The 21893-nt window shown below is 51.2% G+C and overlaps 1 protein-coding gene across 1 annotated transcript in view; it reads right to left on the bottom strand.

Annotated features, from left to right (window-relative positions):
* Positions 1–1549: 1549 nt before the first annotated feature.
* GMNC (geminin coiled-coil domain containing) overlaps positions 1550–21893 on the bottom strand; it is a 42420-nt gene continuing 22076 nt past the window's right edge. The window contains exons 2-5 of the mRNA XM_054982651.1: positions 10262–10699; positions 6792–6883; positions 4556–4672; positions 1550–2176 (exon numbers count right to left, since the gene is read on the bottom strand). Coding sequence (XP_054838626.1) covers positions 1550–2176; positions 4556–4672; positions 6792–6883; positions 10262–10699 — 1274 coding nt within the window. The remainder of the gene's footprint in view (positions 2177–4555; positions 4673–6791; positions 6884–10261; positions 10700–21893) is intronic.

The following is a 21893-nucleotide window of genomic DNA, read 5'->3' as shown; positions in this document are numbered from 1 at the left end:
TGGGGAGCGCTATTTTCACACAGTTCCTCTTGTATATAATTGCTCCGTTTTCAACGGCAGTGATTGACCCATGCTAAAGGCTACAAGATTGCTCAGGCCAGCATTTCATATTCTGGCAGTCCTAAAAGAGACCCAGATAACTGCCTTCTGTGGTATCAGGAAGCCTTACAAAATTCCCAGGTAACTGCAGGTTAAACCGCCTTAGCCAACAAAGGAAATTTTCAGGAACGGATCAGTGTGGGTTGACCCCTGGAAACTGCAAAAATAGCAGCAGGGAACTGATCTGAGGAAAGCTGTCTTCACGGACGGTATCCAAAGGCGAAGGACCCATTTGTCCCTCTCCGGGCTAGTCATGTGTCGAGAATCTCATGGGGCACAAAAGGTCATGTCAGAAATTGTCTTGGGAACATGTTTCCACTTGCCAAGAAACTGAATTTGAAAGGGATGAAAAGGGAAATGTGAAGCCACAATCCTAGGCAGCAGCCGATGTACGGGAAAGCAAAAAAGGATCAGGCAGTGCAGGCATCCGGTTCCGGCTGACGAGCAAATGTGAAGACCGGCAAGAGGGCAGAAATTCTCCCCCCACTTGCTGCAGCTTTTCTCCAGGGAGTTTGTTGGCAAGCTTTCTAGTCCCGAGTGGTTCTTCTTCATGCAACAGCAAGGAACGTGCAATTCCTTTAAATGCGGGGAGCGAGGAAAGGCTGGGAGATCTCACCCTCTGGAATTCATGGGGCAAACTCAGGAAAATGGGAAAGCGAATGCGGCCCACGGCTCACTGCTGCAGAGCCCCGGAGCTGTATTCAGCATCAGAGCTCAGCGGACAATACTGAAGAAGAAATGCCTCTGACCACAAGGGGTAAACGCCGATCAAAGGATGTGGCTCCCAGGGAGGCCCCAGTCTCCTAAAATCTCTCTGTAAATTAACCAGCGACAATCACGGGGGGGGGGAGTTCTGTTCTGGAGCTCTTTGTGGAGACAGGACTTCCAGCAAATTACTCTAGAGCTTCACACTCCCCAACTCACATATTTACGTGCCCCCGTCGGCTTGCAGGACACATGGGAGTCACTGTCTGGGCAGGACCTTTCCGTTTCCTGCTTGCTCTCCGTTTAGACTTCGCTGGGACTTTGATGGCCTGCCTTGCAGCTTTGCCTGCAATAGTCTGTCATACAGCGGGGGTGGGGGGTAGCCCAGGCAAGCCTGATTTTGTCAGATCTCAGGAGCTCAGCAGGGTTGAGCTTGGTTAGTAATTGGATGGGAGACCTCCATCGAAGACCAGGGCTGCAGAGGCAGGCAATGGCAAACCACCTCTGTTAGTCTTTTGCCCTGAAAATCACCAGGGGCTGCCATAAGTCAGCTATGGCTTGACAGCACTCTCCACCACCACTACAACTGGGGCTGGCTGGATTTTTGCTCTAGCTAAAAACAAATGAATAAGGCTTTCATTTTCAAAGAAGTGCAACACAGGCCTGTTTTGGGGCCTAAATGTCTGTCTGTAAACATAACATTTGCTGGCAGTGTTGGGGTGGCTGGCGGCCAGGGGGGCCTTCTTCACTCGGGCTTCTTGGGCACCCACGTCAGCTTCCACCCCCCGTCCTCGTCTCGGCGCACAAAGGCCTGCCCCTGGCGGAAGGTGTGTGTTTTCACATTGCAGTGGGGGCTTACGGATGTGGTGAAGGCCACGTGTGCTTTCGGCAGCGAGATGTTGTCCGAGCAGCTGGGCAAGCCGCAGGACGCCCGTGGGGTGTTGCTGTGTGGTAAGGAAGACGGGAGCTGTGGGGCAGCAGGCAGAGGCTCTTTCCTTGCATTGGCTGGGCTCCTGTCCATGGGGGCCAAGGCATCACACCTGTAAACAGCTGGCTGGCCGGTGCTGATGCCAAAGTCTGTCGTCTCTGCTGGGCCACAAAGGAAAGAGGCCGGAGCTGGGTCCAAAGTCAAGGCACTGTAGTTAGCTGAAGAAGACTCATCGATCGTGTTGATGTCTTTTAATCCCAGGGTCCTCAAGACCCAAACGTCCACGTCGGCACTGGGCTGCTCTTCGCAGGCAGAGAAGTCCCCAAGGAGGTTCCTCCTGGCCTTTGGCGCGGGGGGAGGCTCACGAGGAGGGTGGGGGCCCTCTGCTTTCAGGTGCCTCTTGAAAGCGCCGCAAGCTTTCCGACCGTTCTGCCACAGCAGCTTCTGTTCAAGGCAAAGAGAAAGAATGGGGTGGAGGGTGGCTTAGCAGCTGGGGGAGGGACAAAGGGAATACTCAAGAAGGCAAAATGCCCTGCTCTAACTCGTGAATGGGGAGTGGGGGGGGCATCCCACAGCACTGACTGCTACGTCAATGAGGTCTCACCTACGTGCTCATTGTACTAAGCTCATACTGTGTAATCTGCCTTGGGTCTCGGTGAGAAAGGCGGACTATAAAGGGCATAAACAAACAAACAAACAAACAAACAAACAAACAAACAAAGGGCTTTTTTCTGGGGAAAGAGGTGGTGGAACTCAGTGGTGGAACTCAGGACCGCACAATGACGTCACTTTGGGTAGCTGGAACAAGGGGGGAGTTTTTTGAAGTTTAAATCGTCCTCGGTGAAAACGGTCACATGGCGCAGAGGGCAATCTCAACTCCCCTCTGTCTTGTGGTCAGGGGGCGGGGCCACCGGCCATGTGACCGTTTTCAAGTGGTGCCGGAACTCCGTTCCCCTGCATTCCCCCTGAAAAAAAGCCCTGAATAAATAATAAAAACATTTACCCGAAAATATTTGTACCCTGCCTTTTGACCCAGGCAGCCCTGCAGCAAACTGTAGAAAGCCACAGCTCATTTGCCAGCTAACCTGGAATAGCTGCCACCAGCAGCTCTGACCCAAGAATCAAAGAGACAGTTCACACTCATCCCACTGGAGCCTCAAGCATAGGGTAGGCTCGCCATTTGCCTACTTATGATTGGCAAACTCCTTTGATCCATTGCATGGTGGGAGAAAAGTAAGGACTAGTCACTGGCACATCCGGGTTGTATCCAGAAGTGACAGGGTGGTAGCTCGACTTTCAGCTCAGCAGCCATGTTGGTCTACAGTACAACAGCAGGATTTGAGCCCAGTGGCACCCAAGGGACCAACAAGATTTTCAGGGTGGAAGCTTTTGAGATTCAGAGCTCCCTTCTTCACATGCAAGGAGGACCCTGAGCCTAAAGGCGGCACTTGGAAATGGGGATAATCTCAGGTGGGTAGTTGTGTTGGCCTGCAAAAGAACAGCAGGATTCGAGTACAGTGGCACCATAGAGAACCACAAGATTTTCAGGGTGTCAGCTTCCAAGAGTCAAGACTCCCTTTTTCAGATTCCATATCTGATGAAGGGAGCTCTGACTCTTGAAAGCTTCCACCCTGAAAATCTTGTGGTTCTCTATGGTGCCCCCGGGGTTCAAATCAGGTAGCTCTAGGAATCTCCATAGAGTTTAACCATGTCGTCTACAGCAATTCCTAGAGTGACAACCCAGAGCCAACATGCCAGCAACTAGGCCGGAGCCTTTTCTTTCTTTCTTTTTTTATCCACCACCACAACAGATCGAATCCCTGGGGGTTCTTTTCTTTCTTGTCAGCTGCCGGCAAACCCTTCAGTGCTCATTACTTTGAGGACTACTCATCTTCCATGCTAGGTTTTAAAAAGTACATTTTTTGTTCTATGGTGGGGTTTAACTGCTCCTGTTCGTCTCCTTTTGATCCTTCTGTTGCTGTTTAAATGGTTTTCAAGTGTGTGAGAGTTTTGTTCAATCGTTGCCTCCACCAGTTGCCTCCATGAGAGAAAGGTGAGTGAGCGAATGAACGGTTTATCAGTGGCTTCTAGCCGCTGGCGATTAAAAGGAACCTCCATATTCAGGAGCAGTCTACCACTGAACACCAGTGTCAGGAGGAGACAACGTCAGAGGAAGGCTTCCGTCTCGGTGCCCTGTTGACCCTCCAAAGTAACTGGTTGGCCCCTATGTGAGACAGGATGCAGGAACAGATGGACTGCACGTCTAATCCAGCAGGGCTCTTCTTGGGTTCTGAATGAATAATTCAAACGAAATATATATAGCTAAAATAGATACTGGATTTCTACTGAGCCCTCCTCGGCACAGCTGCTTTGTGCAGGCAGCAACTCAGTCTGAAAGGACCCCTGCCTGAGTCCCATGGCTGAGGAGTTTCACCTCAAAAGTCTCAGATTTAGACCTGAGTTATCGTTCACACATATTCATTCATTCATTCATTCATTCATTCATTCATTCATTCATTCATTCATTCATTCACACTCCACCTTTCTCACTGAGACATAAGATGGATTACACAGGGCAAGCGAATACACACACGCATGCACAAGCAATGCAAGACCGCCACTGTGGTGCAGCAGTGAGAACGCTGGTCCTTGGCCAGGGAGGTGCAGGTTCAAACCCTTGCTCAGGCATAAAACTCTGAGCTTGGGCCGAAACTGTCAGCCTCACAAAGTTGTTGTGAAGGCTGAAATGGAGCGAGGGAATCCTCTGTGGGTGAGCCCTTTGGAAGAAGGGCAGGAAAGAAATGCGGCCAATGGCCAGCTTACCTTGGCCTTTTCCTCCAACTGTCTGACCAGGGTGGAACTGAGGAACTGCTTCAGGTGCCTGTTCTCTGCTTGGAGCTGGGCCAGTTCTTCCTCCTTCTGCAGCAGGGTGTCTTGAAGCTGCAAGGTACGGACACGGGTGAGTAAGATGGCTCCTCTCTGTCCTAAGTTGCCACTGCTCTGCCCTGTGTGTGTGTGTGTGCTTGTGGGCCTTTGGAATTTGATCCCCAAGAACCTGCTGTCCCAGAAAAGTCACAAAGAATAATGGCTGGTCCCGTCACACTTCTGACTTCTTCTATTCTTTTGCTTAATGTTGGAGGAAATTCCTTTGAAAAACCTAACCACAAAGGCACAAAAAAGGTGTGCAGGCATATTTTTTTTAAAGCTCTGACAGCAAACAACTTCTTTAAATACACAAAGATTAGCGCAGTCTGGGTGGTGTCAGGTAACCAGTTCCCCTCCTTCCCAGTTTTCAAGGGATATTTCCCTCTGAAGGGAAAGAAGCAGGAAGCAGCAGATACATAAAGAGAGGAATGCAGTTGAGGCGAATTTTGCATACCAATCTGAGCTGGGGTGGTAACAATTCAAAATCTGAACCCAGCGTACCCCCTTCTTATGATGACTAATCCAAGATGGGAAATTAACAACAGCCAGTAATACTGGGCTCAGAACTCATTTGATCCGCCTGCTGCTCTGGCTCTTGCCTGCCTGTTTGAGAGTTCAGGTTAGAGGAAGAACAGAAAGCTACAAGTGACGCCTGACCCAGGTTGGACACTTGTCAGCTTCCCTCAAGTTTTGATGGGAAATGTAGGCGTCCTGGTCTTACAGCCTGGCTCTCCATTTAATTGAAGTTTACAGAACCCCCCCCCCACACACACACACAGCAGAGGGGAAGGGGGGTGCCTGGCAAGAGCCTGACGCCTGCACTCCCCTCCCGGCCACATGTTCTCCCTCTTATAGACTGCCACTGTGTAAACTTTAATTAAATGGAGAGCCAAGCTGCAATGCCTACATTTCTCATCAAAACTTGAGGGAAGCTGACAAGTGTCCAACCTGGGTCAGGCGTCACTTGTAGTTTGGCTCTCAGGGTCTCTCTGCATGAAACATCTTAAATGGGGATGCCCAAAAGTAGGGAGATGCTATGTTAGCCAGGAAGCATAGTTTAAAAAGACAGAGCCAAAGGCTTTGTCAATTTCACCTCTCTACAGGAAGGTAGTTTTAAAAGACAGAGCTGGCAGAGATCGCTCCTCAGAGGGTTTGTTAATTTCATCTTTGCCTCTGGGAAGGGGAGGTGAAATTAACAGAGCCCTTGGGGAGATGGATGAAATTAACAAACCCTCTGAGGAGTGATCTCTGCCAGCTCTGTCTATTTAAACTACCTTCCTGTAAAGAGGTGAAATTAACAAAGCCTTCAGCTCTGTCTTTTAAAACTACGCTTCCCAGCCAACATCGCATCTCCCTTCACTTGAGCATCCTCATGTAGAATGTCTTGTGTAGAAAGACTCCCAGAGATATGAAAATGACAGGCACGTTTTCCTAGCAGCCTACAGATTTTGCCACCAAAGAGGACTTTACTTAACACTGCATCTGTCTTTTATGTTAATCTCTGGACTGGGGTGGAGAGGGCCTAGATTCAGTTCTATAAACACACAATGGTTCCTGCTAATCATTTCTCTTTGCGAGGAAAGGGTGCTTCCATACCAGGGGATATAATCTGTTGCTGCAGTTTTGGGGAGGAGACAGATGCCACACTGGCTCCCTCCGCGTGATAGGCAGGGTCTAAAGTGCTATCTGAATGTGTGCACACTGGAGGTGCAAGAAATCAGTAAGATGGAGTAAAGAAGAGTCCAGTAGCACCTTTAAGACTAAGTAACTTTATTGTAGCATAAGCTTTTGAGAACCACAGCTCTCTTCATCAGATGCATCCGACAAAGAGAGCTGTGGTTCTCGAAAGCTTATGCTACAAGAAAGTTGGTTAGTCTTAAAGGTGCTACTGGACTCTTTACTCTTTTGCAACTCCAGACTAACATGGCTAACTCCTCCGGAGTAAGAAGGAGAAATCTGAGATTTCTTGGCATCTTTAACTGGAAAGGCAAGACAATAGTAAACAGCCGGCTATTTCACATGCTAGCGAGACTCACTTTTTGGGACAACTGAAGACAATTGTAATGTCAAAAATGTAACTCTCTCTCAGTCTCTAGTGAGCATCTTTTCCATCTCTAGATGGGATTGCTGTTACCTGCTTGTTCCTGTAGATCTGTGTGGACAACTGGTCTCCAGGTCTGACCTCCACATCAGGGGCAAAAGGCAAGCTGCCAAAGTGATCCGGCCCTGAATGGAAAGAGAAGGCGTTAGAACCCAGATCCCAGTCTGTGAGAAACAGAGGACAGTTAGCCCCTCCCTCCACTCCATCTTCCCTCCAGCTCCCTTCCTTCACAAGGGTTGTGCTTTCCAACCTTCCACTTCCACTAAAGGCTCAAAGCAGCTCAGCTGTCATCCAAACAAACCTAGCCGATCTCCAAAAGGTCAGACTTAGTATTCTCTCCTTTAACAACAACAACAACAACAACAGTGTGCTTATATACTGCTCTTCCAGACAGATCAGCGCCCCACTCAGAGCGGTGAACAAAGTCCGTGTTCTTATTATCCCCACAATGTAGCTGGGGAGCTGGGGCTGAGAGGAGCGGCTCACCCAAGGCCACCTGCTGAGCTCATGGCAGGAGTGGGAGTCAAACTAGCAGAGTGCTGCTACACAACCCAACCACTAAGTTAAAGCAAAACTCTGTAATAACAACTGTGGTTATATGCCGCTCCTCTAGACAGATTAGCGCTCCACTCAGAACAGTGTAGAAAGTCAGTGTTATGATTATCCCCACAATGCAGCTGGGGAGCTGATCTGAGAGGAGAGTCTTGCCTAAGGCCACCTGCTGAGCTTCTGGCAGGAATAGGCATCGAACCAGCAGAGTGCTGATTCACAACACAACCACCATGCTAAAGCAGCTCTCTATAATAGGAACTGCACTTATATACTGCTCTTCTAGACCATCTCCACAATACAGCCAGGGAGCTTGCCTGAAAGGAGAGGTTTACCCAAGGCCACCTGCTGAGCGCATGGCAGTAGTGGGATTCGAACTAGCAGAGTGCTGACTCGCTACCCAACCAATTAACCTCTATGCCACAGAAGCTAGGCGGCCATTTTTAAAGGTGATTCTTTAGTGAAGCTGAGATTACTGTTGAATGTGAAGGGGCCAGTGAGGCAAAGGGGTGCAGTTCAGAATGCCCCGTGTGGACAATGCCTGTGATGGCTCTCTTTGCTTCCTTTAACGGCCTCCCGAGGGTCCCCCTGATGGGTCTCCCCCTTGCCCTGAGCTGGGGCTGCCCCTGAGGGTAACTGGGCAGCCAGGCTGCTCCCTGTTTCATGAGTAGTCCTGGAGGCAGAGCCAGGAACCCTCTGAAAGGCAAAGAGAGCACTGTTCTGTCAAGGCTGTTGGCCTCTTTTAAAATACATTTCTTTCACTAAATAATTTTCGATCGCCAAGCTGTGGGCTGTGTTTGGCCAAACATCCCCATTTGAATAGTTCTTGGCACCTGGGGACAAGAGGAATAGAGAGGCCCAGAGGACTTTACAGGGCCCTCTCAGGGGACAAAGGCAGAGCCTATTTTCCTTTTCTTGCCACGAAGGGGCTTGTTCTCATAAGCTCTTTATCAGAGGTAAAAGCCCTTTGCTTTGCCCCTCATGTTTGTTCCCAGGAGAAGAAGGGTTAATGAGCAACCAGGAGGGAAGGAGGGGGGCCAAGCACCTCTTCTGGAGAATTCAGGCCCCGTCCTTTGCAGCACTTAATGGGTAAAGAAAGGGGGTGATCCAAAGCTGCTGGCAACGCAGGTGCCCAAGTTTCAAGGACACCAGTGCACACACACGAATCCTGTGTGATGATTTTCAAAAGCACATACAGAAAGCAGCTAAAACAGGACTTCATTTCGCAGTCTAAAGTCTGATTGAAGAGTGACATGGAGGGGGGGCGGTGTCTCGGGGAGGGCAGCTCTTACTCGTGTGGCTTTCCACAGGCCAAGTCATGTCTTGTTGAAATGGGGCTGTCCCACTTGCACAGGGGCTGCATATGCCATGTTAGCACACCAGCGCAACCTCGGCCCAGGCTGTCGATCTCTGACAGGCTCACGCTGCCCAGCTAGTAGCTGACAGTCAAACCACACCATCCTAAGTAGTTACTCCCGTCTAAGCCCATTGAAAATCAACCAAAGTCTAGGGCAGGGGAGCACTTTTGTCTTGCCAGTGTCTCGTTTAAATGAAGGCCAGTGCTGGGTGCAGGATGGAAAAGGTCAAGGAGGGAGATGAGAAGGCGGTGCCAGAATCCAGAGGTGGGTGTGGACCGTGGGCTTGTTCCACACCCTGATCTTTCCCCCAAAGGATCCAATGAAACTGTCTGACACGAGCTTTGAGAAAAAGGATAATTCATAATCCATAGAGGGAATTCAGGGCCATGTTGTGGTGGCCCCGAGCAGAGGTGGCTTTTAAAAAAAATTACAGATGCATCCGTAGATGAGGTCAGTTGGGAACCAGCATGGTGCAGGGGGGTTAGACTGTCAGACTAGGATCCTGGGAAATCCCAGTTCGAATCCCTGCTCTGCCGTGGAAGCTGGCTGGCTGACCTTGGTCCTGTCACTTTCTCGCAGCCTAACCTACCTCGCAAGACTGTTGTGAGGATTTAGTGGAAGAGAGGAGAATGTTGCGAGCCATTTGGGGTCCCCATTGGGAAGAAAAATTAAGCCAATGAATATTCGTCACAGTGGCTGATTTCGCATAGGACAGGGAGCAGGTCCCCGCTGCAAACTTGCAAAGCTTCTGGCACAAGAAACGTGCTTGTTTGTAAGCACCGCAAAAACAAGTTCCCCACATAGACTGGTTTTGGAGCAGCACTCCTCCGTGGTTCAGTAGGGGGCTAAGAGAACCCCATAAGTAGGCGAGAGAAGAACCCGAGCTGCTCCCGCAGCGCCACAGCTGCGAGGGGAAAGGGACACCCCGAGCCCTCTCCTGGGCATCGGGTGCCTCTCAATTGGCAGGACAATTGCTTGGCATGCAGAGGAGACAAGGAATAGCCACCGAAGGGCTCCCCCGTGGAAGCTGGAATGCTTCGGGACTGCCCGTGTCTGTGATACCAACATTGCCACCCCGCGGCTGCCATCTGCCTTAGGTCCAAGTAACCCGCTACTGGCTGTTTCTCTTGGAAGAACAGCCTGCGACAAGCCTGAGCCCTCCCCTGCTGCTCCTGCCCGGGGGGTAGCTGCACCTGAGGCCGGAGGTTTCAGTCAGGCAGTCCCATGAACGCGTCTAGCTCGTTTCGAAACCGCCGGTCTCCGACCCCTCTTGTGGCAATGAGTTCCGCAAGCGAATCGAGCGTCTCCTCCCGCCTGCAACCGCTGCCCGTCCACCTCCTGCGCTGGGTGGCCCCGAATGACCGTCGGCGCTGCAGGACCGTCTGCCCTCCGAGCTCCGCGGGGCCCGGGCGAGCGCAGCGGGAGCGCAGCGCGACCCGGTCGGCGAGCGCGGGAGGCCGTCGGGGCGCCGCAGCGCAGGGCGCGGCTGGAGCCGGGCAGCCCCGCGGGACTTCCGCGGGAGGGCAGGCAGCGCCTTCCTCGCCGCCCTCGCCCGCCCGCCCGCCCGCCCGCCGCGGCCCGACGGCGCCCACTTACCGCCAGCTCCCTGCTGCGGTCCGGGGCCCGCGCCGTCCTCGTCCTCGCCGCCGCCGCCGTGCAGGAGAGCCGCGGCGGCCGCCCAAGCCGAGTCGAGCCACGTCTCCGGGGCAACCTTCGCCGCCGCCGCCGCCGCCGCCGTCGGGCCGGGCCGGGGCCGGGCGCAGACGGGGCCCCCCGCGAAGGCCGGCGCGGCGCTGCTCTGGCGGGAGAGGAGCGGAGCGGAGAGAGGGGCGCTCAGGAGGGGCGGCCGAGGCGCCTCGCTCGCTGCTGGGCGCCGGCCAGGAGCGCGCCGGCCCAGGGGGCGCCCCCCGGGATGGGCAGCGATGCCCCCGGGGACTCGGGCACGGTCCCCCCCTGCCCCTCCTCCGTCTCCCGCCGCCCCCTCCACCTGGAGCGCCGCATGCCGATGCTGGAGCTGCCGGCAGCGTCTCCGTGCTGGGGAAGAGGCCCTGGCAAGGGGGCCCCCATCCGGCGCTCCTTGCTCCCACCCCAATTGATGTGGGGGGCTCCCTGTTGCAACTGCAACCCCCTCCACCTCCCCCCCCCCAAGATGGACAGCGAACAAGCTGGGAGGGGCCCCTTCTGAAAGGCTGCCTTCAGGGACTCTGGGGGCATCCGGCCACCCCGGATAGAGCAGAAGCCCGGCTGCAGGGGCCCGGGAGCTTCCTCCTGATGCCCTCCTGCCCAGCAGCCCACCCCCAGTCTCTTACCAAGCAGCCCACCCTGCTGCCCTCTGCCTGGAGCTGAGGGTGCCTCTTCCTTGGGCCAGGCTCTCAGGGCAGAGGAGTAAGCAGAGCCCAGGGCTCTGCTGCCCCCCAGCCCCCAGTGAGGAAGCCCCCCTGCTCTGCCCAAGCAGCTCCCTGGACTTACCATCTGGGAGGCTGGGGATCCCGTCCCCCTGCAAGCTCCAGCCAGCTCCGAGTGGCACTGGGCAGGGAAGGGTGAGGAGGCGAGTTCTAATCTAATGGAGTTTCACTGTGTGACGCCTTCTGAGCTCGCCTGCCACCAGCTGCCTGATTTGGTGCAGAGCTGTCAAACTGGTGACGTGAAGAGAGAAGGAACAAACTTGCTCAGGTCCTGACAAGGAAGGAGAGAAAGAGGGAAGAGAAGAAAGCCACGGCAAAGAGAGGAGGAGGCAGAGCTCAGCTTGCAGTCGGCGGAGGCTTAGGAGGAAAGGCAGCCCAGGGGCAGAGTGGGGGGCTCTGGGGGTGTTTGCTGGGAAATACAACAATCACCTGGTTAGCCAGTAAAAACCCCTTAGGAAGAGAAATACTCTTGGATCTGGTGAGGAACTGCCCAAGATCCAGAAAGGTGCTCCGCAGTAGGATAGGAGACAATGGGCTGGAACCATGAGGTGGCCAGAAAAACGTCTGGAGCAAGCCCTCCAGATTGGGCCAGGAGTCGAGCCCTGGGGCAGGCTGCTTTGGAGGAGGCCGGGCACGGTGGTGGTCGGGGTGAGCACTGGGACGCCTTCTTGGGCCGCGTTTGGTGTCCAAGGCAGGCCACTTGAGAACCCTCCTATACTGCAGCAGGAACAGAAACGAACTCTTTCAAAGCAGGAGGTGGATTTCAGTCAACGCCGACCTTGCAGACAAAGCACAGATGAAAGGATTGGGGGGGGGGGAGAGAAATCACCAATTTTAGCAACGTTTATTTACTTATTAAAAGTCTGTGGCAGCTAAAGTGGTCCTTAGGGTGGCACACCAAAAATAAAACATGCAACTAAAAAAAAGTACAACTAAGGACTGTACTGCTAAGACATGATGACTATAAATCCAACTAAATTATGGCAAATAAATTGAAAGCCCACCCCCCCATCTTGCACTAAGCCAGGCTGAAGAACTAAGCTGGCTTTCTCCATGTGAGGAGTAAGTAGGCCCGGGGTGGCGAGGGGGGAGGAATTCCCCAGCAAAGGAGCGGAGATCCGTCTCCCCTTTCACCTTCTTTATTATTGCATCATTTTCTGCCCACTGTTAAAAATGCACAATATTGGTGGAGGAGGTGGTGGTGTTTTTAATCAGCCAGCTTTGTCTGTTGTGTCCTGCTATTGCCCTGTAGATTGCAGAACACCAATATTCAGACCCCCCCAGAGTTATTGAAATGGCTACACAGCAAGTGTGAAGAAAATTCCTGACGTGATACGCTCAATGAAACTTAAGACAGGCTTGTGTTACATTTTAAAGTCAATGTCTTTCACAGTGGCAGAGAAAGTACAGAGGGGCTAAACATCCCCTACAGAATGCATAACCATCTGTTCTGTGTTAGAATTTGGATGACATTGATTGATTTGATTGATTGATTAAATTTATAATCCACTCTCCATGAATGGGCTTAGAGCGGATAACATCAGCACTAAACTTTACAATAAAATTGGCAATAAATCCATAAATAAGCATACAGTTCAGTAATAAAACGGCTCTAGATGAATAGTTAAAGTTTCTGCATTTTGTATCTGGCTGCACCCTGGAAATTGAGTTGGTCTCTAAGGTGCTATTGGACCCAAATCTTGATCAGCTTTACTTTAAGCACCCCTGGAAGTGGGCCTCAGTGACCGCTACACCTCTAAAAATATCTTGCAGCTGAGCATCATCATTGGATATTCCCGTGAACCTCTGAGCTGGTTGGCAGAAACGACTAAGCATAAGAAACCTTCTCTTTGGACGCCTCCTGTTTGGTGGGTCAACCCATCTCTTAGCATTTGCCATTCCTTATCAAAGAGTAATGAAATGGGAGGTACCATTTCTAGCCTGCACCACTTCATGAAGTACCATAATCCATTGGCCTTGGTTTTGTTTGAAAGAATAGTTACTATCTGCCTCCCAGAGCTGTTGATTTCTCTAAATATGTTATTTACTGTTCTGCTTTTTCTTGAAGGCAGCTACAAGCTTCCAGAAGAGGGGAGAAAGATGCCTCCCCTTTACACAATGGTAGCTTTGTTTGTGTGTGTGTGTGCATGGAGGAAGAACAGAACGCAGAACGTGTGTGGTTCGATCTCCGGCATCTCCAGTTAGAAGGTAGTAGTTGATGTGAAAGACCTCAGCCTGAGACCCTGGAGAGCAGCTGCCAGTCTGAGTAGACAATACTGATCTTTATGGACTGGTGGTCTGACTCAATGTGGTGTTAAGCAGACACCACTGGAGAATGTCACCAGTTCACCTGTCTGGGGGCTTGCGCAGTGCTGCCCTTTTGCCTTGTCCTTCTGGGAACCTTGCGAAAGGCTGCAGTGCGCTCTGCCCGTTATAAACCTTGGCTTGGGCTCAGTCAGTGAAAACAGGAAACATTTTCAAGGCAAAAGTCCCTCTCCTCCTCCATTTAGACCCAGACTGTCTCCTTATTCAGAAGGTTTTAAAGACGAATATCCACAAGGCTTTCTTACTGGGTCTAATGGACGGTTAGAAGCTGTTCATGCTACGCTTTTTGTGTATATAACAGCAACGAGAATGTTATATGCTCAAAAATGGAAATCTACTATTTTACCTACAACAGAAGAATGGCTGGAGATGACGACGGACTGTGCTGAGATGGCCAAACTTATGTCTCTGATAAAGGAAAATTCATTGGACAAATATATTATTAGCTGGAAGACCCTTATTGACTTTTTTGCAGGAAACAGAGAGAAATGAATGGATGGTCTGTGTGTTTGAAGAAGAAGGATTGAAGAAATACGTTCTAGAGGGAAAGGACGGATAGTGTTAATTTAGGATTAAGGTATAATATTGAATATGTGTACATCTTTTCACGGAGAAAATTGGTATCTATTCCTAATTCCAATGGCTTTTTATATCTTTTTCTTTCTTTTCCTTTTTTTCTTTCTTTTCTCATTTTGTATTAACTTGGAAATACTTTTCAATGAAAGTTCTCAAAAGCAAAAAAGATGCTAGTTGCCATAAAGGTTGTGTGCTGGCCAGTGAGCGATCCTGGCACAGGTGTGGCTGTCTCCAATACACTCCCTCTGCCCTGCTTATCGCATCACAGCTGAATGGCACCCTCTCCTTCCACGGCTAGCAAGTGACAAGGAGCTGGAACTTGACAGCGGGAGCTGCAGAATTTACTGCCATCCAAGCCCAAATTGGATCAAGTGAAGCAGAGAGAGGCTCTTCTTCTGTGTCCTTCCACCTAGTCAGAAACAAAATGCAAGAGCTGAAACGAACTTTTGCAGTTTCCAAATTCAGTCTGCATCCAACCACTCCATGCATAAAGCACAGAATTTTCTGTTCTTTCTTACTGTGCAGCAGCCCCCTGTGACATCCAGAAAGATCACCCCCGGGGTCACAGGGCCTGCATGGAGGAATAGCCACAAGGCTTAGGCAGGGTGGGAGTGATGAAGGACAAGGGGGTGTCATCTCTCTTTCTACTTCCACAGATCCAGAGGAGTTAGCTGTGTTAGAGCGGGACCACAAGTGATGCCTGACACAGGTTGGACACCTGTCAGCTTCCCTCAAGTTTTGATGGGAAATGTAGGCAGCTTGGTGGAATGTTGGGCAAGTGACAGTTGAAAAGTCCATTGGACAGCAGTTGGAGAGCCAAGCTGCAAGACCAGGATGCCTACATTTCCCATCAAAACTTGAGGGAAGCTGACTAGTGTCCAACCTGTGTCAGGCGTCACTTGTGGTCTCGCTCTCAGTCTGTAGTTGCAAAACAGTAGAGAGTCCAGTAGCACCTTTAAGACTAACCAACTTTATTGTAGCATAAGCTTTCGAGAACCACAGCTCTCTTTGTGAGATGCATCTGATAAAGAGAGCTGTGGTGCTTGAAAGCTTATGCTACAGTAACATTTATTCCTCTTGAAGGTGCTACTGGACTCTTTGCTGTTCTGCTTTCACAAGCCCATCTCCCAGGGCCGGTGTCAGGTGGGAAAGCAGCCGGGGTCCAGGGTTTCTGGCAAGGCTTGCCTGTGAGTGCTCCGCCAGCCGCCGCCCAGGGCCATCCGGGGAAGGGCTGCCAGCAGTGCTGACGGCTGTCTGCTGTGGGAAGTAGAGTTGTTAAGACTACAATTCTCTTTACTCATCTTTACTCAGTTTCTCTCTGGCAATCCTGCTCCCTCTTTAGGAATTTGGAGTCAGTTTCTGATCCATTCCTTTTTGATCAAAGAGGAGGGGCAGGAAGGGAGGACCCGTAAAATCCCAGAATTTCACTCTGTAGATACTCAGAGGCAGGCAGTGCCTTTCCAAGCCCTCCTCTCTTCCTACTAGAGCACCGTCCTGGGATGTATAACATCTAACAACTGCAAGACTGCAAGACTGACATTACAAAAGGGCACCTTGATTTCTCTTCAAAGAGAAATGAAAGAAATTAAAAAAGAAATCCTGCTCTTAAAATTGAAAAAAGAGAGTAAGAGGTCTCAATGGCTACATGCATTTGTTTGTTTGTTTGTTTGTTTGTTTGTAACCCGCCCTCCCCACAAGCGGGCTCAGGGCGAGGTACAACATTGATTGAAACACAACTTAAAATCAATTATAAAAACAGATAAAATACTGTGCCCCTTTCGGGGCAACCAGCGGGAGTGGACTCTCCATACGCCTTGTAGAGGGAGATGGGTGGAAGTCTTGGCAATGATGGGCTAAAATCAGCCTCCACCATACGCCTGGCGGAACATCTCCGTCTTACAGGCCCGCCTAAATGATACAAGATCCTGGCGGGCCTGAGTGTCCTCAGACAGAGAGTTCCACCAGGTTGGGGCCAGGACCGAAAAGGCCCTGGCCCCGGTAGAGGCCAGCCGAGCCTCCCTAGGGCCAGGGACCACCAGTAGATGTTTTCCGGTTGAACGAAGTGCTCTCTGGGGTACATATAGGGAGAGACGGTCCCTTAGGTATGCTGGTCCCAGTCCCATTGGGATGTGGCTCCTGCCCTGGGAGGCTTTGAGAAGGCAACCGAGGCCCTGGATCTGTACGGTATACCCCCTCACCTCTGCAGGAGTATACCGTATACCCTGCAGCTGTGGACAAGTTTACATCGGGACCACAAAGCGTAGCATCCAGACAAGAATAAAAGAACATGAAAGACACTGCAGACTTGGACAACCTGAAAAGTCAGCAGTGGCTGAACATAGCCTAACTCAAACAGGGCACAGTATCTTATTCCAGGACACCAAAATACTGGACAACACTTCCAACTACTTTGTCAGACTGCACAGGGAAGCCATTGAAATTCACAAGCATAAGCAAAACTTCAACAGGAAAGAAGAAACCTTAAGAATGAACAGAGCATGGGCTCCAGTTCTGAAAAACACCAGGCCAACAAAACACTCCACACCCGACAATAGCCCTGCAGAGAAGATTAGCACATCAAGCACCAATCCATATGCAAAAGAACCTCCTCAGGTTACAGTGAAGCCTCCCACCATTAGCATTCCACACCCTGGGAAACTCTTACAGGAGGACTCAGCTCAACCCCACCCCTCCTGAGTAGATACAAATGACCCACATCTTTTCCACACTGTGACACTGAGAGATCTCTGTCTTTTGGTGCTACACCTCTGAAGATGCCAGCCACAGCTGCTGGCGAAACGTCAGGAACTACAATGCCAAGACCACGGCAATACAGCCTGGAAAACCCACAACAACCATTACTGTTGTTTCTTCTCTTTTGCAGGCGAAAACCACGGGAAAGTCCAGCAATAGAACTTATACTGCTCGACAGGTTGCTAGGAGGCACAGTGTCCTCCTTCTTACTCCAGGGGAAAGATCGCAACTTGGAACGCGTCGACTGCTGTGGAGGCAAGGGAATTCCTTTGCACACTCAAGCCTGTGGTTGAAAGAACGTGGATCTGCACAGCACAGCAGCATTTTCTTCACCTCTTCCCCACCTAAAGGAGGACCTTCCCCTACATCGTGAATGTTGACTATCAGGTTGGAACGTTCTTTGGAGCTGAGAACGTACTATGGACAACTTGTGAACGTAGACAGAGAGGCATTGTTCTGTATTGATTTGTACATATGCAATTCCACATGTAGTTCTCTATTCATTGACTGTGTATTGGTCTAAGTGGACTGTGTATTGGTTAAAGTATTCATTGTGGTAGATAAAACAGTTTTTGCTAGTGGCTGTGATTCATATATGATGTTAGGAGAGTGATTTAGCACAGTAAGCAGACACTATTGGATTTTGTATATAGTTTAAATTTTGGGGGAGACCCTCCAACATGGGAGCTAGTCTAAGAAAAGAAAAATATTCTCCTGGAATTCCCCCAATCGCCCCCCCATCCATCGCACCTCTTCTGTCCCCCTCCTTCCCTGCATGAGATTTCCAGTGGTGCTGAGGCCCGGATCCGATTCGCAATTCTCTCCCCCTTGGCTGCTCCCCCTAAACGGGCAGCAAACCGCCTGGCTTCTTTCCAGTTTTTCCTGGACACAAAAGTTAGGCCCTGTCATCATTCTTGGCTGGCAGCAGGGGGTGGGTAGGCAGTGCTGCCAAGGCTTTGCCAGCCAGGCTCAGGGAGGAGGCGTGGGGAAGGGGGGCGCCCTGCTTTCGGGAAGTGCTGTTACCACCAACGCCAATCAAGGCAGAATAAAAGAGATGCAAGATGGGCCAGGAACAGAGAAGCAACAGGTTGGACTGAGACACGGCGGTATCTGTGTCTCTTGCTCTGGCTGCTTGTTAAATGTTTAACTGGAGGGTGTGCGTGTGAAATACTGATCCTTGCTTTAGAGTATCAGAAGTCGGGAGAATCCCCGTTTAAAGAATGTAGCCCCTTTTTTGTCCATTCAAGAGGACTGGTGGCCTTTGGAGAGGCCCTTGATAGTCCGGCTGCCAGCCGCACTGCTCCAAGACTTCCCAAGTCCATCTCCAACTGCAGACTTCCCGGTGGAAGCGGTTCCCTGCCTAGCTCCCAAATGCTACAGCTCCCATTTGCCCTAACTGGGTTAGAGCACCTGTTTGGCTTGCAGAAGGTGCCCCCGGTTCAATCCCAGCATCTCCCGTTCAATAAGAACCAGGCAGTAAGTGATTTGGAAGAGCTCTGCCTGAGACCTTGGAAAGCTGCTGCCGGTCTGTGTAGACTGGACCGTCAATGGACTGACGGCCTGATTCAGTGAAATGATACCAGAGGGGCCGCAGTGTGAGAAGCGCAAGAACAAGATATACCACTGTGAAACACAGCGCTTTCCAAATTAGAACAAAATGGAAACAAAGACACATACCAACTATTACAAAGAATGCTTTCATTATACTTAAGACGGGGTGTTGTTGTTTTTTTGTCTTTTAACTATGTGTCCTTTAACAACTGGAGTTGTCAGCAGTAAACCTGTGGTAGGGAGTGGCAGTTGTGAGAAGGTGGTCTATGAGCATTTGTGCTGACTGCACAGGTTACAAATATTTTAAACAGATGATTGATGAGTGCCCAAACAAGGCACTCTTTGAGATGCTCGTGTTCCAGGTTGTTTTAAGTTTGGGATAAAAGCGTCAGAACCAACACTGAAAATTGGGCTCAGAAACACCTGGTCACCGTTGTAGCTGTCTCAGAGTATATGTCACATTTCCCTACAGGCCAGTGACAGACAGGCGGTCACATTCTAGCCAATGGAGATGTTCAGGTCATCTTCAATAGCAGCCCCATGAACAGTTTGCTACAGTAGTCTAAACCAGATGTATTATTCAATGTAGTCCATGTGTCATTTTCCAAATGGAAATGGCTCAAAATGCAACCACCTCTGGGGAATAACAAGCTGCTATCAATAGGGCACATTAATGTTTAAGACTTGAGAACAGTGTAATGTGTCTAACTAGGGGGAAACATATTAAAATCATTTCCCCTCTTTCCTCCAGGACTGCAGCCTAGCAGTGAAAAGAGGTCCCGTGCCCAGCCAGCCCCACAACGCATCGGCATTTTGCAGTGAGGGCTTCTTGCCCACCACTGTCTTCCAGCACCCGCCAGAACCAATGATGGGTCATTGGTGGGCAACCAAAGACTTCCTAAATACACTTTTGACAAGCTTCCAAACAAGGGCACCTTGATCAGTAACAGGAGACCTCCAGCCGCAATGTCAGGGGACTAAAAGACTGAAGGAGTCTTGGCTGTCATCCCTGCGGCCTTTGGGGGAGCCCTCCGGGCCCAGCCAGGTTTCACACACCAGCCAGGCTTGGCTTCGGCCTGGGCCTGCAAGCTTTCTCCTCCACTGCTTGCCCCCCCAGCCCCCGCCCTTTCCCCCTCCTCCTGTTCATGTGCTTTATTTTCCTTTCCTTCAGGCCTCTTTTGATTTCACGCTGGCTTTTTAAATTGAGGATAAAGCTAATTCACTTAACAATGCCACAGCTGGAATGGAATATGCCTCGTCGAGGTGGAGGGGAGGGCCTGGTGCTGGCTGGTGGCGTCAATTGGATCAGCCCCCCCTATCCCCAATACCCCTGGGGGTTGTCGCTGCTTTGGCGGTGCAGCCTCTGGCGACAAAGCGAGAAGTTAACTTAATTACGAACATATGGTTCTGGCCTGAGCCTGCCTCAGCCACCACCTTGTTAGCTGGCAGCCAGCTAGGTGTTCAAGAGGAGGCAAAGGGGGAAAGTTTGGGTAGGAGGGTGTGGTTGAAAGCCCCACTGGCAGGCTTCAGGGAGGACCGATTGATCCTAATCTATTCTTTTTGTTTGGAGGTGGCGTGCTGCTGGCAGGAACAGCTTGGTAATAACAGAGATGGGAGGCCGTTAAGACCTTGTGGTTACGGCCGGCACGCGGCGGCACTCAGCCGGCTCCTTGCATGCTCCCTTCGCTTAATTGGTATCGCCAACAGCGGGGACCAAAATGAGACGGGGGCCGAGGAACGACACATGGTCTACCTGAAATTGCACCCCACGAGCTGTGGCACAGATGTCTCTGGGCTTGTTCTGAGGTGGAAGCAGGCTGGGGGGGGATAAGGGGGTGAGGGTCTGCAGGTTGGGGAGGCAATGAGAGATGGGCCCTCAGGAAGCCTGTGGACCTTGGAGTGAACCAGGACTGATAACCATCTTCAAGTACTTGAAGGGCTGCAATATAGAGGACGGCTCAGAGTTGTTTTCCACTGCCCCAGAAGGTTGGACCAGAACCAATGGGCTGAAATGAAATCAAAAGAGCTTTCGGCTAAACATTAGGAAGAACTTCCTGACAGTTAGAGTGGAACAGGCTTCCTCGGGAGGTGGTGGGCTCTCCTTCTTTGGAGGCTTTGAAGCAGAGGCTACATAGCCATCTGACAGCAATGCTGATTCTGTGAACCTGGGCAGAGCATGAGAGGGAGGGCAGGAAGGGCTAAATCAGGGCTTAGTTCTCCTGGCCCCCTTCTTACATGCCCAGAATCAGGAAGCAATTTTCCCTGGCCAGTTTGGCTAGGGATCCTGGCCATGTTTTGCCATCTTCTGGGCATGGGGCAGGAGTCGCTGGGGGTGTGGGGAGGGGAGGTAGTTGTGAATTTCCTGAATTGTGCAGGGGGTGGACTAGATGACCCTAGAGATCGCTTCCAACCCTATGAGTCTATGATTCTAAGAACCAGGTGAAGTGATGTGAGGACTTCTTGGGGTGGCTTCTGAAATTTATTATGGGCTGTAAAACAGGAGACAGAGAGATCTGAGCTGGGAGAGGGGCATAATCTGCCGGGAAGTTCTCCTGCACACAGGCTGTGCTCCTCTTAAAATGAACACGACCAGTGCGAGAGCATTCATTGCCTTAAGGTTTTAAGTTCATCAGTAGTGAAGTGTGTTCAAAAGAGAAGGAGAGACAGACGCCACAGTCCTGGGACTGTAAGAAGCCCCCGTCGAGTCTTATAGATGCTGCGGAGAAATAGGTCACCAACCAACTCTCCTCTGCAAAGTCATTTCAGCCTTCAGAAGGTCACTGACAAACACTAGAGCCATATCTAAGGTTGCCTCCTCTCGGATCCCGCTTTGCTGTGATCTGTCCTTGGTTCTGATGCCCCCCTTTCCTCTCCCACCGTCTGATCCTTGGCTTACACCGTCATTTCTTTCAGTAGGCTTGGTAGCATGGTCTGTCGCAGTGTTTCTGAATTTTTTTCTCCTTGGAGGAACCCCTACGTTAATTTTGCAAATCCTCAGGAACTCTTACCTATGAAATCGTTTGCAGGCCAGAAAAAGTTGATAGTGGGGAACACAATTCGGTTGCTGCTAAATTATTGTCATTTGTAACGAACACAGGCACAATACAACTAAATATAAGCTTAATAGCTGATATTTTGAGTGATATTTGGAATTTTTCTTCGTATTTCATTTTTTTGTTCATTTATTCTACAACTGGTAACAAAGCCCTGATCTGGGCTGGGGGAGGGCTGGGCGGCTGGGCCTGGCATTGCCCCCTCCCCAGGACCCTGATCTGGGCTGGGGGAGGGCAGGGCGGCTGGGCCTGGCATTGCCCCCTCCCCAGGACCCTGATCTGGGCTGGGGGAGGGCAGGGCGGCTGGGCCTGGCATTGCCCCCTCCCCAGGACCCTGATCTGGGCTGGGGGAGGGCAGGGCGGCTGGGCCTGGCATTGCCCCCTCCCCAGGACCCTGATCTGGGCTGGGGGAGGGCAGCAGCACCAGCTGATCACAGCAAGGAAGGGCTGGAAGGCGGGCCCATTCATCCTGCCACCTCTTTGGGCCGAATCAGGCAGCTGGGGAGACCAGGAAAGCTGCCAAGGGGGCAGAAGAGACCCGGGAGCGCTCCTGCGCTCCATAGC

The sequence above is a fragment of the Eublepharis macularius genome, chromosome 6, assembly GCF_028583425.1.
Source record: "Eublepharis macularius isolate TG4126 chromosome 6, MPM_Emac_v1.0, whole genome shotgun sequence".
Lineage (NCBI taxonomy): Eukaryota > Metazoa > Chordata > Lepidosauria > Squamata > Eublepharidae > Eublepharis > Eublepharis macularius.
This window is presented reverse-complemented; position numbering and strand designations above follow the sequence as displayed.